Consider the following 18816-nt stretch of genomic DNA (forward strand, 5'->3'; position numbering starts at 1 on the left):
GCTATGGAAATGACCAGCGCCTGGGCTGTTATAAAACGGATCCTACTGAAATAAAAGGAGGGAACTAATCCAGAAGACCTAGATAAGGGGAGGGCTGTTTGATGTGAACACTGGGGCCACTCTAGGCTAGTGGAAAGAGCACAAGGCTTCAGAGAGGTGTTTCCCATGGCAAAACAGGAGCCAAGGCTTGAACCTCACCCCAAACCTCTCTGGAAGCTCAGTTGTGCTACCCACAATCTGCATGGATCCCTCCTCTACAGAGATAGCTTTGAAGTGCACATCAAGGCACATCTGTCCTCTAAAGCACTGCTGAAAACCTTGGAAGTCAAACTACTCCTTAAAATGTACTTTTAAGCAAAGTCTGGAAGATACTACTGCAAGGTAAACAGAGGGTGCAATATGCTTTGTTTAACTTGCTTAGCATGTTAAATCTCTCAATCCTGACATTTCTTTGTAGCATAAAGCTCTCCAGATCAGGTTATATATTATGCATTGTAAAACTCTAGTAGTGAAAACAAACATTGTTTCCAGAGTCATCTGTTTGCAATTTTCCTTGATTACTCTTCCAATAGATTTCAAGCTGTGGATTGAAAGATTTAATGCTCACATGGATAGAATTTGTTCCTTTTCTAATGATAACTTTTAGTTACATTATTCAGTCTTAAGTCAGCCTGCATTTCACTTTTGTCGAGACAAACGATTTTGTTGTCTTAAATCAAATTTTCATGATTGTCCTCAGCAATCTGTCACAGCAGAGTTATTTTTGCCTGGCTGTTCTGACAGCCAGCTCCTAAAAACAGCATCTGAGTACGTGTGAACCATCTTGGATGGTGCCAGTGGGGGATCAGTGTAGGGATGACATAAAGGAGAAGGATCTGTAGATGAACTTGGCTTCCAGGCATTACAAGAATTTTGGACGTAGGGAGAATCAGAATCAACAGAATGGTGTCCCCAAAAGCAGGCACAGCAACAAGGAGCCAATTATTGTAAAGGACAGGGAACGGGATGAGCTCTGCTCTGGGGATGGGAACAGCCACCCAGCAATGGAGGAGGACACGGCCCCTTCCAGCTTTGGTGACCTCTCAGACTGTCACTGCCAGACTGTCCCTGCCAGACTCTCTGTGGCTGTCACAAGGCACAGCCAAGGAGGGGAGGTGCAGGTGGTGGTGGAGACCTCATTCCATGGCACTTCCCCTCTCCTGCTGATGAGTTTACCTGAAGGGTTTTGCTGTGAGCCCTGAGCTCCTGGTAATTCCTTCTGGGAACACAGGGAACAAAACGGGGCTCTCCTCTCCCTCACAGCCCTTTGCATGGGGGCTGCACTCACATCTCTTTGAGGATAAAAACCTAAATTCTTCCAAAGCTCCTTTCTACATTGCTTTCGATCAGTTATTGTTTTCATTGCTATTAACAACACAAAACTGAACTTTTAGTACTGGGAATTAGAATGAATGCTATGGAACTCTGACAGAATTATAGCAGATTTGTACATATATGGTTTTACATTGAGTAGAGTAAGAACTGGAACTAATTTGTTGTTACAAAAGTAAAAGTACAAATGTCCTCAAAATAATATCCCAGAACAAGAGTGATTCTGAGGACACCTAACTACGCTAACATTACATGTTGAAAGATGAAAGAGCCTTTAATTCTAACTTCTGCAAATAATCCTGTTATGATTTGTCAGATTTTAAGAGTTGTTTCTTAATTAAAAACATATATTAGTTGTATATGAGTTTTTAAAGAGTTGTACTTCCAATTAGCTTAACACTTTCTGGTACAAATTAAAAATTAGGTAAAATGAGTCAACGAGGAATGTTACTGGTGACATTTCCTATAAACATGGAATTAGGTAAAAACCGTCTCATGGTAGTTAACTGTTCCCAGATGGAACAATGAAAGTTCAAAGCTAGAATCCAGCACACACAACTTTCAGGTAAATTCTGTGGTTTATAGGTTTATTTGGAAATATCTACAGTTAACTTTTCCCTCTTCTGAGCTTGATACAACATTATTTCTCATTTTTGTTCTTTTTCTGTATTCACAATGCGCTGATTTTTACATTAACTGGTACATTGGCACCAGAGTCCCAAAACCAAACCCCTTCAATGTAGAATTCATGTAGAAAAAAAAAAGGGATTTCTCTTTCCCTAGGAAGAAACACAACAGTAGCATCTGTAGCCCAACACTCAAGGGCTAAATCTGCCTCTGTGTCAAAGAAAGAATCCAGCTATAATTTTTTTTTTCCTTGTAATTGTTTAAAATTAAATTAAAGCATTTGGGACTGGGGAAGGTGTGAATCTATCTTCAAATGCAACATTTAAATTGAATTCACATGGGGGAAGACAGGAGAATTCCAAACACAGGCTGAGCAGGTCATGTAAAAGCTGAGCTGAGGAGGCTCTGGAGGCTTGTTCAGCACTGGGATGTGTTTGGGACTGAACTCCGTGGACATTGTCCACAAAAAGAACTCTCAGGACAAATAACTTTTGCCTGATTTGTCCCAGGGTTAGGGGACAGATAAGGGTTACATTTATAGCAAAAGGGACACAAAATTGAAATGTCACTTTTTATGCATAATTACTAGCACAGAATTTGCTCTCCTGGTTTCCTACTCAATTCCCAGACTGTCAGGAGAATTATCAACCTCTTAAAGGCAACAAGCTGTGTGACCTGTGGGGAGGGATCCATCAGGGGAAGAAATTTCCAGGTTTTGGTCACAAAGGAGCATTAGGAACATTAAACATTCTTCATAACAAAGCCTGATTCTTTTTTAAAAACCCCAAAACTATACAATGTCTTTTAAAAAAAGAATACAGAAAAATAGTGTGTGTAGTGGTTTTATACAATAAATAATCTATTTTCTATAAATGTACAAAATCAGTTACACAGCAAGTAAGAAACTGATACAAATGCAATAACTGAAAGATAATAATTTATTTATGAAATATATCCACATATATATAAAATATATCATATGTTTTGGCAAAGAGCTCCCTTTCTTGTTTTGAACAAAAACCATTACCACTGGTTTAAGCCCTATATAGATATTTTTACTGTTGATTTCTTTTCACTTTTCTTTTGGTCTCCATCTTTCTTCTTCTAAAATATAATTTAACAACAGGGGGTTATTGTTTAACCGATGTGCCCTGGGGAAAGTCTGCATGAAGGTCAGTAAACCCCCAAAAATTTTTTTAATGTCACAAGGGATTTCCTCTCTTTTTAAATAATATAGAACAGGATTTGCAAAAGTTACTCTTTTTCCTTTTCTTACTCTTGCATCCTTGCAGCAAAAAGAAGTCCATAATTTCTGAAGAAATTGTTTACACTGGAAAATGTCCAGGGTTGGTTTTAATCCTTATTGCCAAGTTTCTGGGTTATTTGGTGCTGGTGTTTCAATGGAGAGATAAAGGTGGGATTTGTAGCACTGGCAAAGCCCAGGGAATGTGCTGTGGGTGTGACCTGTAGAGGCCTGGGACAGCAAATGGCCAGCACAGAAATGACTCTGATGGCATCAAGTTCCACAGTCCTAGCCTTGCATCTGTAGGAAAATTCTTTGGGATGAATCACTGAAGTTCTGTTCATCAGTGCCTCCCCAAATAATCACTGTAAGTGTGTTTGAATGGAACTTCCAAGTGCAGGAATAACTTGTGCCTAAATTAGGTAATCTATTGAATACTCAGTGTATACTCTTAACTTGCTATAGTTTATAATAATATTTATATTAGCCATTCATATTTATTCTGCATAGATACTGTCATTTAAACATCTGCCACCAAGTTACAATATGATGATTCAGGCTTGCATACATTAACAAGAGAAATATTTTGTATCTGTTTATTCTTAATGAGAACTGATGTAGAGGCAATCTCCCTCTAACTCTCCAGGTTCTCCAGTTGCAGCTGCCTGCACAGAGCTGTGGATGAATTCTTCAGACACAGGCAAGCAGTGAGTAGAACAGTTTCTATTGTACTTGTTTAAATCACAGAAAAAAACATTTCCTGAAGCTTTGCATTGCTGAAGTTTGGGTCTGCCTTTGAAGTTTTCCTCAATAGTGATACATTCCCTGGCAGGTTACATGATAAAGATTATCCTTTTCTGAGGCTCTCTCGAGGGGAGAAAAGCTTCTTCATACAGGTTCCCATGCCCTCAGAGGGGCACTGCTGAAATGGAAGTGTTGCCTACTGCTGAATTCTCCGCTGGCATCACACTGAAGCATCAAGTTTGTCCGTCTCAAAGGAGAGTTGTAGTTTAAGTTCTTGTTTCTGAGCTCCAGCAAATACATGTTAAAGCTTTAAAGAAAAAAGCCAACAAATAAATACAGCCAAACTGTTGAATATTCAGCACTAAGTCCCTGTTACCTAAGATAATTTGTGGTTGCCCTCCTTGGTTATGTCTACAGAGTGAGCTCTACACAGTTCTCTGATTAGCTCTGCTCAAATAATCACAGCAATAAATTCAGGTTGGGGACTTCTAATCCAAGTGCTTCCCTTCATAGCAAAAAAATTTGGGGTATTGGTGTGACTTTTTCAGAAGTGGCAATATTTGAAACTGGCTACTGGGTCACAGTAACCTCCTCATACCTGACTTCAAAAGCAGATTTACTTTTCCCCCCAGATACTTCCTCCACAGTTTTTCCTGTTTCTTTACCTTAACATTTCAGCTTTTACTGGAGCACTGCACTGCAATGTGTAGCTTAATTTGCTGCAGTGCTAAATGAGGAAAAACATGATAGACAGGAACAGCCCTTGTCCTAAAAAAAAAAAAAAAAAAAAAGCCAAAATATGCATTGGCTTATAGCCAAATAATCCAACTTTTGAAGGAGTTATATCAGCACAAGAAAGGTTGTAGCAGTTCTGTATGTAGTAAAGTTTATTTTAAAAATTAAATTAGAAGAAAAAAACCAAACAACTCATGGGCCAAAATCTGTCCTTAATTTTGGAAGGAGTGATAATATTCAGTTGAAAATATTAAGGGTTCTGCAAGTACAAAGAACATTTATGGAAAGTGAATATTTCTTTTTAACATTAAGTATCTGTCACATACCTGATTATTCAGAATCCTCCAGACTCTCTGTGCTACTGAACAAAATTGTGTTCCTCTTCCCTGCATTGGTCTTTCTCCTCTGTCTTTTTCATTGATCCATGATTTCTGTAGAATAGAGATTGCCTAAACTTGTCACTGTGTTCTCATCAATGTCCCCATAGATGAAATGACAATTTCATGCTCTTTGTTAGACTGCATAAAACATTCTAGAACAGTGCAATGTTCAGCACACCCCTAACTGGACAGGTCTGCTGTTTCAAAAGCACCACATCATAAAAAGAAACAGGAAAAAGAGAATTCCAAGCAGTACTGGCTGGCTCTGGCCTCTTTCCTTCACTTATTAAACTCTGATGTGACACAGGAGTTTTCCTGGTTTTTTTCTTCCTGTTCACTCCCCCATCCCACTGAAGGGGAAGTGAACAAGCATCAGTGGAAGTGCTTGGCTGCTGGCCAGGGTTAACCCACCACAACTGCAGAGGGGATTTTTATTTAAAATCAATTTCTTTTAATCAGTTCCTCTTGATAAATGCATCTTATTAATTTATCTCCATGAAATGGCCTCATCATGCGGCCAGGTTGCAGTGACAGGGAAAGACACTCACCTCCTTCTGTCCTGCATTCTTCTGCAAAACTGCAAACACTGCTTGTCATGAGCATCCCAACAGGAACATCTGAGTGAGGACTGGGGAGCACTCTGAGTCTGGCCTGTGGACCTCTTGCCTCTGAAGCTGCCTCTGTAGTTAGACAGTCCATATGGCACAGTCCTCCTGTAGTGAGAATCACACAGGAGCCAATTAAAATTATGTTTCACCTCTTTTCTATTTTACTGAAGAGATCTGTTGAAGAGATCTGTATTGAAAGCAATAGATAGTGGCAGAAAAATCAAATCCTGTGCTCATCTAAGTTCTCCCTGTACCAGATCATAACTTCTGCTCCATCAACTCAGGCTTTCACCAAGTTATAAATTACTAGACAGTCAGCTCTACTGGAAGGATTAATTGGCAGCAACACCACTAAAAAAAAAAAATTGGAATACCTAAGAGGTGATGCAAATACATCCCCAGGTTATTGTTTATTTTACTCCTTATTCCTGTGTTATGTTCCTGTGGCTGGTTTCCCCAGCCAATGCACAAAATCTGTTACATTCAGTGCCTTGGCTGCTCTGAAGTGACAGAGTGACAGAGGAGCTCTGCTGATTTCACCAGACCAGTAACATTGTGTAGTTGTCATGTAGTTCATGGTTCTGAGCCTGACTTGCCATTAATTTTATCATTGAAATTGAGACTTGAGAAAACTGTCAGCATGATTCATTTACTGCATCACGTTTGGAACATGACCCCTGGAGTTACAAATGCAAGAAACTCCCAGATAATCCTCCTTGCCTGGCTCTACCTTTCTGTGAGAGATCCTATTCTGTGCTGCAGCACACCAAGAAATAGTAGGAGGTACCTCTCTTTATTTCCCACCATGATTTGCTCTTTAATGGGTTATAGTCAATATTCTTATCAGAAAAGGACGTGGTTCATCACTGCCTGCTAAAATCCCCAAAAAGAGTTGGATAGTTTGGATTGATGTCATAAATTACTCTCCTCCAAGCTGTTAAAGAATCTCAATCAACAGCAGCTGTACTCCCCATGAAACTTCTGGAGACTCACAACAGTTCCTGAGGACTTGAGGGATGGGCTAAGCAAGCCACAAATCCACAAACACTAAAAATCTGAAGAGAATCTCATGTTCAAAAGCAAGAAAGAGGAGGGGAGTGGGGGGAAAAAAAAAAAGTAAAGAAAAAGGCAGAGAAAAAGAGGAAGTCAGAGTCAATCTAGAAAGGTTACAGAAAGGTTACAGAACAAAGCCTGAATAATGAGTCTGGAACCACTACCTTCACATGGCTCTGCTTCTTTCATTTGCTTTCAGAAAAACATCATTAGGCTGCTAATGGGAAAGCTGCAAATTTTCCATTTTCCCACACACATGGTGGGCTGAAAGGTTCAGAAACATTATTTTCCTAATCTCTGCAATAATTTTTGATGCAACATCAGTATAGTTGATGCAAATCACTTATTCAAGCCTATGCACTCCTAGTACATTTGTAACAGTGCACCTTGTGTTTCACAGCCTGAACCTGTCAGAGTTAGGTTGATCATAAAATCATCCTGAGAGAGAGAAAATCACAAGCAAGATTCTGTGTTCAGAGCCCAGGGGATGGTTTTTCTCTGGCAGGTCCTGGTCTGCCTCCATGCAGAAAATGTTCCTTATTTTCACCACTTCACTGCTATGCTGGGACAATGGGAGAGACCAAGAACACCCATATTTGTCTTAAAAGACTTTAGGACTTGATTTTGGCCTCCCTTCTCAAACCATCATTTAAAAGCTTTTTGTTGTCTTTAGGATTAGGAGCAAGTCCCATTTTATAATTTAAGAGTATTAATAATTCTACACTGACATCTGCTTTACAATAATGAATGTGAAATGGCTCATGTAGGGAACTTCTGACACAAATAATTGCTCCACGGTCATAATTTTTTACACATTCATGTTTTTTTATGAAGTAAGAACTGGTATTTAGAGGCAGGAGTGGGGGAAGTTCCTTTATTTTTAACAGTGGCAAACTCTCTTTGAAGACTGGTAAAATACTGCTATTCAACTTCCTGCTCCAACAGAGACTGAATTGGAAAGATGAATTTTGTGTGTTTTAGACAATGTGAGAGCCCTGTTTAATGACAGATAGTTTGCCAGGGCATAAAGAAGCTTCTTGCAGCTTTTGCAGATGTCATCCTCCATTATGCTAATGAGACATAAAACACTGTAATACGTTATTCTCATTATTTAAAGTGGTTCCTTGTTCAAAAGTTCACTCTTTCAAAACATGATACTGGGCTTTTTTACTCTAAAGTTAAGTTTTACCAAAAGCTCTGTGGGACTGAGTCACAGTTTGCCCTGAGTCAGAGGTTCTGCCTGAATATCCAGAGAGAAAGAAGGGCATGAGTTTTATTCTTAATTGCTGCAATTGGCAAATTAATGAACCAACAAGAATTGTGATCAACTTTCGATTTTACCTCAATCCATCACTCCAGTGAACTCCAGTGATTGAGGAAAGGGCCCATTACCAATCTGCTGCCTTTCCTAAGAGGCAGTAAATTCCAGCAAACAGGGAGGAGGGGAGGATATAATTATAATTACAAGTGATAAGAGCCATGAATCACAGCCTTAAGCAAAGGAGGAAAGTGATATTTTAGATACTTCTTCTGATCTTTCTAATTAAGTACATTATGCTCCATAGCTTAGAAAATGTATTCAAGGCTACTTCATTCTCAGTGGACCAGCAACATGTGCCAATGCAATGACATGTTCAAGTGTTTCGAGTTTCAAAGACTTTTAACCAGAATGAAGTGAAATTTTTGTGCAAGGTAATGTGCAGATTTGCCAATCAGAGATAGAACTACAATAATCCAAATAGGCCTGGTTTTGGCTTCTAATCCAAAAATTCAAACTCAAACAAAATACACTTCAAAAGCAACCCAAAGCCTTTCCAACAATAATCACAAAGAGTTTGATGAATTGTATGTGCACAGGGCACTTTGTGTCCCCTCAGTGAAGGTAAGGATCAGCTGGAGTGGGGCAGAGGCAGAAGTGGGGGGATCCTGAACTACCAGTTCCTTACCCTGTCTTTTATGACCCAGTCTCTGGACAAAGTACTGGCTAAGCCATTTACTCATAATTTTTTTTTGAAATTTCTCTGCAGCATCCACAGATTTTAATTCATTCATTTTTAAGGTTTCACATTTCACAAGAAAATTTGAATTCCTGACCTTTAACTCAGTATGCAGCATTTCTTCCTTTAGGAGAATAAAATTCTCCTGAAGTAAACTAATATGAGTTTAAGATATATTTACAGCTGAGGTATGCTGTGAGTCCTTTATGCCTTTCTTCTCTACAAAGTGGAGAATAAGCAAACCTAGACATTTCAGAATCAGCCTTTCCAAGGCACTTCTTTGAACTGGTATCTGATGGGCAGCATCCAAATCTGTGATTTCTGAGGCATTACACTCTTTTGGGAGGTTCACTCTGATTACTCCAGCCAGCCAGTGGGTGCATAAAGGTCTGCATGCTCAGTTCTTAAGCATTTTCTAACAAAGAGAAGGTCTGAGTTTAAGGAAATAATTGCTTCTTCAGTATAAGCTATTTGTTCTGTACTTTGTATGCAAAAAAGCCCCAACAGAACTATCACAACTCTCCAGTACTTGCAATTATTCCATGTGTTGTAATTGTGATTAGTCAGTGCAACAGATAATGAACTGAAGATAATCTCATGTATAACAGAGCAGCACAGAACTAATCATAGCACAGTGTGTTCTTGTCAGATTGGGAATCAGAGGCTGAAATAACCTAGATTGTGTACTCCATGTCCACAAAACACAATCAGAAAAGCTCTCCCCTAAACAGCGAGCCAGCTCTTGGAGAAAGGTTTTGCCATTAAATTAACAGAAATAGGCTTTTTTTGTTGTTGTTGAAAAAAGAGAGGAAGTACCAAGTAATTGGTACCAAGTGATTTTTCCACTGAATAGCCATTCTGAAACAGTGAAAATCTTCCACAGAAGAAAACTGCCTGTTGAAGGATTAATACCTTTAGGTTGAATGGGGAAGTAAGATTTGCCTGATCCTGCTGTCCCCCACTCACATTGAAGGCTCAGAATTCAGGCAGACAAATCCAATTGGTTTATTTTAATTTTATAACTTGTGGCTGAGTTTCTCAGGCTATGTTATAATTGATCTATGAGCTGCTATTATTTTCTACTTTCCCAGCCACTGAAACACAGCAGATACCTCCAGGGCACTGGGGAGTTTCAGCCAAAAGGAAGGGATGAGGGGGTTGCAGCAATCATCTTAGATGCTGTGATTTCAGGATTCAGCCAATATATTTTCTGGCACAAATCCAGGCCAGCAAGGCTCCCAACAGTCTCCAGTGCTTTCAGACAATGCCAAAATGCATGGGTTCCCTGTAAGGACCACTGAGGGTTAGGGAAGCAAAATTTACCATCCTCCAAGTGAGACAAAATGTCCCCAGAATGAAGGATGATGCATGGGGCAAATAACAGATATTTCTGTGTGTATTTTAATATAAAGGCACTGCAGTAGCTTTACAGATGAAGAGATCATTGGCTGCTCTGGAAGTTGGCTTCAGCTCTTCCTGTAACGGCGTGGGTTTTTAGGAGCTCACAATAGAGGCACCTCCCATATTAACCCATCCTTACCATTATTTAAGGAGTAAAACATCTCCAAAGGATGCCTGACTTGTTGTTTTGGTCATCCTGTGCACATTCTCAGGAGCTGCACTTTTTCTGAGTAGCTTTTTGAAGTTAAAGCTATTTTCAGATGAAACTACTTTTATCCTTTATAGCCACACTTTTCTTTCCCATATCCTCAATTTAGTAGTGCTCAGTGTTCCTAGATACTGAACAGGCTCTTATTGTCCAAAAATATGCACCTCCATGACCTTGCTATCTTATCTGTTATTTAATATTTGCTAATCTGTGAGGATGCCAATTAGTTTTAGCTTATTAATTACAGCTAACTTAGGTAATAAGCCAAGGATTGCACACATCTGTTTCACCACTCAGGTTCACTGACCACGTGAGTTCTTTGATTTTCCTCCCCCTGGGGCTTCTTGGTACCCAGGTCAGGCTCTGTGAGAATCTGGAGGCTGTTTGTCACTCTCCATCCTCCTCCTGAAGCTGCCAAAGGGGTGTTACAGGTTCTGTTCCTCAAATATGGTCAGAACAATACCTGAATTGTGGAGTGAAAAGCTGGGGTATATTTATTGGGGTAAACAATATGAAGCAAGCCTGGGGGTGTCCATTAACACCCCAAATCCCCAGAGAGGCTGGGGGAGCTCACCTGCCCTAATAAACTGAGCCAGTGTGTCACAGAAATACCTCTCTGAAAACAACTCTCTGCATCTCCTTCAGTGCCTCATGTCAATCCCAATCTGCTCCCAGCCTCGTTACAAGATATATGATCATTAATTTAAAGAAATAAGTAAAATTTGGAGCAGCATCTTCAGTCTGTCAGGCCCAAATTCACATTATTCCTTTTCTCCCTCTGACTGGCAGTCAGTACTGTCAGTACATGGTTCTTACCACTTGCCAGTGGCACAAAACCACTGAGGTAAAGCCCAAAAGGCAGAGCAGCTGGGAAATATGGATGAAATTAATCAAATTTAAATTTTTTCAACCTAAAATTCCGAGTACTATTTGCTGCTTCAGAAGCCACCCCAGCAGTGCACACAAGGAACACACACTACTGCACGTTCCTACCTCTCTCCACAGCCTGTAGAGTTCAAAACCCACCGCTGGTTTAAAAACAAATAAAACAAAAACCCGGGGGAAAATAAACACATGGTGTTAAAATGTAAGACTGGTGAAAGTGACTGTGGTTTGACAGCCCTCAAGAGTGTTTATTCTTAGAATTAGACCAGCAGGAGCAGCAGTGGTGAAATTTCAAAGCCCTGGCTATCAGCATGTCTCATCCCTGACCTCATCTTCTCAGGGCCAGCTCCTGCAGGGACGTGGGATTGGAACTGCACAGCCAAATCATTTCAAGTCTTCCTGAGGTTGCTGTAAAACATCAGTCCTGGGAGTACTGTCAGTAAGCTCAGAGGAAATATTCTACTTCTAGACTGAGGAGGGCATGCAAGCTATGCACACTTCAGACAGTGAGACACTGAAAGTCAGTACCCATTTTAAATATGTAAGAATGTCTTTGAATAGAGAGGCCTAAAAGCAAATCAGTTTGTCCCCAGTAAAATATAACAATTACAGCAGGAGCCTGTTACTATGTTCAGTAAATCTATTTGAAATATTCTTCATTTGACATGAAGATTTTGCAAGACAAACAGATTCCACATGTTCCCATGGATAGTAAAGATTGCAAAATCAGGGAGAGCTTCATTCAGAAAAATAAAATCAACTCAACAAAGATTCATCATTTCAGTTTGGCACTTGGTTCTGAAGGTTAACTGTGTGCACTGTTCAGCTGACAGATCAGCTTCCTTATTTGAGCTTCCTGGCTGGCAGCCACTGTTTTATCATCACGCCTCTGACTAGCAGGGATTTTCAATCTGATCTAGAGTTTATAAGCACCTGCTTAATTGTTCTGCTGAACAAGAGATCTTTAGCTGTGTATTTTTATTTCCACTAAAATACTTCACACCAATACGCAACCTAAATTTATTAAATGATGAATATAATTATCCAGAATTGGAGTCATTATAATAATTTAGAATATCACTTAATGTCCATAAGGATTAATTTTGTTATGTGGGCTTCTGTTCAACAAAATTCAATCACCAAAGAGAAGCAGGTAACAAAAAGATGTTATGAAGGAAAAGTTGGCCAGCAGCACATGCAGTTAGAGCAGAGTAAGCACTGGGTTGTATTAAATCTCGTCTGTTGGAACACCTTCCTGAGACATCATCTCTGTGTGTGTGTGAGCAAAACGGTGAGGGAAGTGATGATAGGCTACAGATTGTTTCCATTCTGAGATGACTTTCTGATGGTAACCTAAGTCAGTAATGAGCAAAGATCTTTAACTCTTATTTGTTGGAGAGCTGGGTGCAGGTGGGATCTGCTCCGGCTGTTTAGCTCCTGACAAACCCATTCATCATCACTTACAGACGCAACCACAAGTGTCTGAAAAGCCTTTCTCACCTCAGCCAGTGGTCACCTGAGGTCAGGAAAACACATTTCTGTTGGGCACTATCTGGAGCTAACTTGTTGCTAAGGATTATCTGGCTTGCTTGAGTCACAGAAACAAATTGTTTTATTAAGTGACAAAATATCAGATCCTTCCAGTGTCCCCACGTGCTCCTACAGCAAGGGACACTCACCAGATCCTCTCCCAGCGTGTCCCACACAGCAAAGAGACAGACACAAGTCCTGTCCCTGTCCTCGCCCTCCCCCAGAGGAAAGAGAACATGGCTTAAGTACAGAGGATCAGAGCAGCAACACAATGTTAGATCAAAATCTGCCTTTCACTTTTTCCATCCAATTTTCCTGATTCAGAAATTCATGTAACTGGCAGACAGAACTCTTAGATCATCATGTAACTGGTCTTTACAGTGTGGTCACAGAATTCCATTCACTCCTCTTTTGAACAGAATAACAAATACCAAAATGACATGTCATTTAGGAAAGAAAAAAACACTTTTGCTTTGTTTTAGACCCTTCAAAAGAAATGTTCTTATTTTTGGTGCTTAGTTTGAGTGAGGAATTCTCCTTTGGAAATGTCTGGATTATTGCCATAAATGCTCATTACATTTTTATTTTAGAATTGAAGACCACTTGAGTGTCTGTGCCCTCATGGTAGTAGCACTTTCTTAGGAGTTGTCACCTTTTTAATCTATCACTCATCATTCTGAGCAGCAATAGAGCTTCATGCAGCAACATTAATGTTATTAACTGAATGAACAATTATTAACTATTATTATTGCCGTTTGATGTACAACCTCAGTTCATACTGAAATATAGGACCCCTCTGAAGAAGTGCAGATCTAAAAGTAGTCTTGCCCATATTTTCTTCTTTAACTTACAAAATTAAGCATCAAGCTGTGCCTGTATTACATCAGTGGGTACTGTTTAAAAGATAATTCATTCTTTAAAATGGGTCTGTAGCTATAGATAAGCATAATTAATCACTTGACAAAAAAAAATACATTGCAAACTAATTCCTAGCTAATCAATCTTATCAGTGAGAACAGTTTCCCAGCTTTTAATTACCTTTGTTATGCAACCTTTGTTTGTCTACACCACATAATTGCATTATTCTCTTCTGACTTACCTGCCTTTCTTTAGATCATCTTCTTTTCCACTTTCCCACTGTTCCCAGAATGAAATACTCACTATATCAAAACAACACTGGTGCTCTGCTCCTCGTGGTCTGGACTAACAGCAGTGGTTCACAGTCAAGTATAGAGCAATACTCAAAACATGTGTGCAGAGATAATTTCTCATTTAATTGGTGAAAGCTGCAGGGAGTCAGAGGCTCCACATTCTGCAATTTTGTGCTTTTCTACAACTGTCACCCTGCTGATCTACGTGGTTTCTCAGCAGGGATAGAAATAGACCTTCTATTGTCACTCTGCCTCCAACAGCTTCAATAAAAACTTTAACTGCTTTTCCAGAAAAGGAGGAGAGGCCATGACCAAGATTTGTTTTGAATATCTACAACAACAATGCTCAACAGCTCCTGTTGGGAAAAGCAGAAGAAACCAGAGGAGGAATTAAAGTTTGTCTTTAAAGTATAGAGGCAAGAGTAGCCTGAAAACAGAAAGTACTGAGGAAATTTTGTGGGGAACAAGAAGTGATAAAGTGAAATAAATAAGTCAGGGGCAAAATAAATAAAAAAATAAGAAGCAATTGTACAGTTTGATGCAGTGGGGAAAAAAATAAATAAACAAGAAAAATACCAGAATCAACAGATGTCAGGAAAACTTCTCCAAACTTAAACACCAACTTTCTGGCCTCTCACTGCGTGTATGCTCCTTCAAGTTGCATTAGAGCCAAATTTTTAGTAAATATAAAAACTTTCCACAACATGTGTACAAGAGCAATGTAAAAGCCCCTTTTACAAACAGCCAGTCTGCACACATCCCGTGGTTACTTCCATTTCAAAGAAGCAGTGTAACTTGCTCAGGATATTAAATTGCCCAAGCAGGCCTGATTCCCCCCATTCACATCCCAAAGAACCTCTTGACTCCCTGAGATGTTATTCCAAATCAATCACCAGAGCAGAATCAGTGCCTGTTCATGGCACATGGAATCTTAAATCCTGCTCCTGTTGCACTGAAAGAGTTCAAAATATCCAATGCACTTAATTTAATGTTTACCTCTGCCCTGGGAGCATTCCTAGGAAGAATCCTGGGAGTTTTGAAAATCACAACTGTGCTGTTTCAGCCAGAGTTTTGTACCTCTGTCACCTGTCCACGGAGGAGGACAGCAAAGGTGCCCAGTTCAGACAGAGCCCAGGAAATTCAGTCCCTGCTGGACTAATTCCAGGCTAATTTCACCACCATCCACCCCCTCTTGATAGCCTCAGAGGGCTCCCAGCACCCCAAATCACTCAGTTCCAAGAGTGTTGTTAGGTTCTACAAGTTCATGTCTTTGGAGCTAAAAATGTATTATTCTGTGTGAATAATGAATATTGAAATTGAATGTATTCATTCCATGGTTTGCATAGAAACATCCCATCACTTGGCAAAAAAATTATAAAAAGAGAATTTCCTAGTCCTCACGTTAAATCATTTCAGGTTAACCTGTATCCAGTGGGGGTAGACCTCACAGATCTGAGAGATTTGCTGCTATTTTATGTACAACAGACTTCAGTTAAGAAAGCAATGACTCAGAACCCCAGCTGTTTAATATTGACTTCATTGTCAATTCTACAAGTATCATGAAAATGTTATATGCCTTGTTTTCTAATTGTTTATTCTTTCTTTAGTGATACTGGCACAAAACATTTATGTAGGAAAACTCTCCACATCACTGAATTAATGCACACTAAATAATTTTGTGCAGTGGAAAGTCCTGTAGACTTTAAAAAGGATAAAAAAAGGATATCCTAAAAAAAAAAAAAAATTAATAAAAAAAAAAGAGGAGTGCATGTTTAAAATTAGCAGAAGTCTATTTATTCAGTGCGTAGGGGAAAAGGAATGTCATTCCCCCATTTTCAGTGGTGAGGTCTGACTTAAATTTACTGAGTCATAAATATTTGGCTAAAATAACCCTAAGTAATCCTGGGGTGGATTAGTGCAGGTATGGAACTCGAAGAATTGAATGACTTGTGTGAATACATGATACTCACAGGTTGGTAGAAGTTCAAAAGACGTCATCAGACATGGCCTCTAGCCAGGACACACACGTGAATTTACAAATTAAGTGCCCTAAACCCCATTTGACTTAACCTAGTTTATGGCTACTTTCTATTTTTCTACTCCTTTTGTTATTTTAATCTCATTATAAGCTTTGCAATCGATTCAAAGGCAGATCTGAATCATTACAACTGTTCCCAGACTTTAGTCACTGGAATACTTCAAGTTCACATCTCAGAGTCTGAAAATCTTGAATTCTTGAAGTTATTTGTTCTCAGGTTCATCTGATGTCCGGATTATTTTTGTACTGAACTGATCGCTGTGGTTGCTACAGGAACCTATTAGCCTGGGAGAATCTTTACAAACCTGAAGTGTGTTTTGGTTACTCGGCAAGACAGGATATATACAGTGGTGTAGGAAAAGGAGGCCTCTAACCTTTGGGATGTAGGCAAAGTGTCACTCTTCCTGGATGCTTTCGTCCCATTAAGCACTGTCAGTGCAGACAGCAGAGCAGCTTTTCTGCACGTGTGCTCCACCCCCACCGCCCTGCGTGGAGCTCAGAACTTCCAATCCAGGGGAAACGGCTTCAAAATTTGTTTTTATTACGAGTTGAAACAAAAGCTTGTGTTTCCGCAGAGCACAGTTGTAAAAGGCTTTCTTTTGTAACATCTTAAAATCTGGCATATTGAGTTTTTCAAACATTATCTTAACGTCTCGGTATTTTTCCACACTCATTTGTATCGCAGCTCGTACAGCTGCACGCACGCCCAGCGTTGCTGCTCTCCCAGCGGGTGAGCTGTTAGAAACACATTTCTCGTGGGAATCGGCGCTTCTCGCTCCTGTCACCCGTGCCCGGCACGCCGCGCTGCCTGTCCCGCTGTGCGGGGGCCGGGGCCGGGCAGGTGCCGGGCCAGCGGCGCTGCGGGGGCTCGGGGGGCTGCGCTGGGCTCCCCCCGTCCCGCCCTGACCCCGGCGGGGCGGCCCCGCCTCCGGCTCCCCCCGCGGGGTCCCCGGGGCTCCCCCGCCCGCTCCCCGCCCGCCATTTCCCGCACTCACTCCGGGGTGTTGATCCAGATGATGTCGAGGTGGCAGTAGTACACGCACTCCTTGTCCTTGTAGGTGTAGCAAGTGCAGCGCCGGGCCCGGTGCCGCAGCGCTCCGCCGTCCGCCCTGGCTCTGCCGCCCGCGGCCGCCGCCGCTCCGCTCTCGTCGCGCTCGCGGTGTCCCGGGCCGGCCGCCGGCAGCGCGGAGCGGGGCCGGGGCAGCGCGGACCCTGCAACAGCCGCGCTCAGCTCCCGGCAAATCCCGGCAAATCCCGGCGGCTCCCGGCGCCCCGACCCCGCGCACCCCCGCCCGCAGCCCCCCCGGGCCGGCCCGGAGCCATCCCCGCTCCCTGCGGAGTCCCGGGGCGCCGGGAGCACCGTTATGTTTGCGTGCGCCCCGGGCTGCAGCGCCAGCCCGCTGGGCTCGGGATAAACCTACGTTCGGCCAAAGGATGGCTTGGCAGTCCCGTTCTTTACAGCGCACCGGAGTGGGCTGCTGCTTGCAGCCTTTTGGAACGGGGGGGGGGGGGGGGGGGGGGGGGGAAGGCAATACAAAAAAACACCCAGCCTTTCTTTGTGTGCATGCGTGGAAGTGGGCAAAGAAAGAAAGAAATTCACGTTACCTGCAGTCGACGTAATCGTAAGTCCAAAGAGGAACAATAAACCCAGCTCCATTAAACCCAAATTGCACGCTGGTTAACTGCAGGCAAAGGTGAACTGCAGGCGCGACTGAACCGTTCCAGGAGGGATCACTTCACGGTGGAGGCAGGGAATATCCTGGGGCTGGCGGCACACGCTGCTCCCGGGAGCTGGCTCCCACACGGAGGTGTGATTAGCGCTTCTCCCTCGCAGTTAATTTCCTCCAGTGCAGACTTACTCCTGAAGGGGAGAGCGTTGTCAAAAGAAGGGAAGATCCATCGCTTGGCTTTTCCCACACACACCTCCCACCCCACCCCCAAATCCGATCAGCAACCGGAGCTGCTGTTTTCCAGCTGCAGACGCCTCCCACCCGCCGACAGCTGCCGGCCTCCCCCGGGGCGCGGGCCGGGGGCGGGCACGGCCCCGCACCGCCCCCGCTCCCCCCGGCAGGTAACGGCCGCGATAGGGCAGCACATCCTCCGGGAGCGCCGGGGGAGGCACAGCCTGCTGTGCTGCTCTGGGTTCATCGCTTTTCAATTACCTGATCCTGTTGCTCCGTGTCTGATTCCAGGGGGAATCGCTTGTGTAATAAAAACGCAGCTTTTCGAGTCAAAAGCCAGGTTACAGATTTGAGAGTTGCTTGGGGCTTTTTTTTTTTTTCTTTCCCCCCAAGACTGCCACCGATTTCACTGGGTGAAATTAAGTCACCAATTTATTCATACTTTCTTTTCCCTCCTTACCTTTGAGCACCTCTTTGCAGGCAAAGCCACCTAGAGTGCAACACTTCAGACAAATTTCATATTGAGTGAAATACCTGATAGCTGGGCCTAGAACACTCCAGCTTGTGGCCCCATTTTCTATCATAGTATCAGCTATTAAGTGATAATAGGTAAGGGTTTAAGGTAATTGGCTATATCTTTTCTTATAGTAGTATGTATAGTATATTCTGTTTTGGGAAACACATGTTCTAGAGAGCACATAGAGACAGGTTGCAAACTTGATTGTGGATATTTTAAATAAAAATGTTTTCATATAAGAATGTTTCAGTACTAACAGAGCTGTAGCCAAAATTTCTTTTATGTATCGTGCCAATTTAACATGTCCACTAAAATCTGTAAGAGACTGGTGGGAGGATCACCCAGGAGTTGTCCAAGTGGGAACACTGATCTCTACAGCCTCACATTCTTCTCCAGCCCTGCCCCCGATTCCAGCTTCTGGTGTGGA

General features: G+C 41.9%; 1 protein-coding gene across 4 annotated transcripts; it reads right to left on the reverse strand.

Annotated features, from left to right (window-relative positions):
- Nucleotides 1-1951: 1951 nt before the first annotated feature.
- Nucleotides 1952-18258, reverse strand: EDN3 (endothelin 3). Of its 4 annotated transcripts, none has more exons than XM_038159338.1 (6): nt 18134-18258; nt 17577-17832; nt 16967-17183; nt 5649-5813; nt 5047-5151; nt 1952-4292 (listed from the first exon to the last, which is right to left on the reverse strand). In XM_038159338.1, exons 2-5 carry the CDS (start codon nt 17626-17628, stop codon nt 5079-5081), a joined length of 507 nt encoding a protein of 168 aa, XP_038015266.1. In that variant the 5' UTR covers nt 17629-17832; nt 18134-18258; the 3' UTR covers nt 1952-4292; nt 5047-5078. The 4 variants fall into 4 exon arrangements, with proteins under 4 accessions (XP_038015266.1, XP_038015265.1, XP_038015262.1 ...); XM_038159337.1 differs by lacking the exon at nt 18134-18258 and adding an exon at nt 17963-18089; XM_038159334.1 differs by lacking the exon at nt 18134-18258 and adding an exon at nt 17927-17995.
- Nucleotides 18259-18816: the final 558 nt, after the last annotated feature.

This window comes from Motacilla alba, chromosome 20, assembly GCF_015832195.1.
Source record: "Motacilla alba alba isolate MOTALB_02 chromosome 20, Motacilla_alba_V1.0_pri, whole genome shotgun sequence".
Taxonomy (NCBI): domain Eukaryota; kingdom Metazoa; phylum Chordata; class Aves; order Passeriformes; family Motacillidae; genus Motacilla; species Motacilla alba.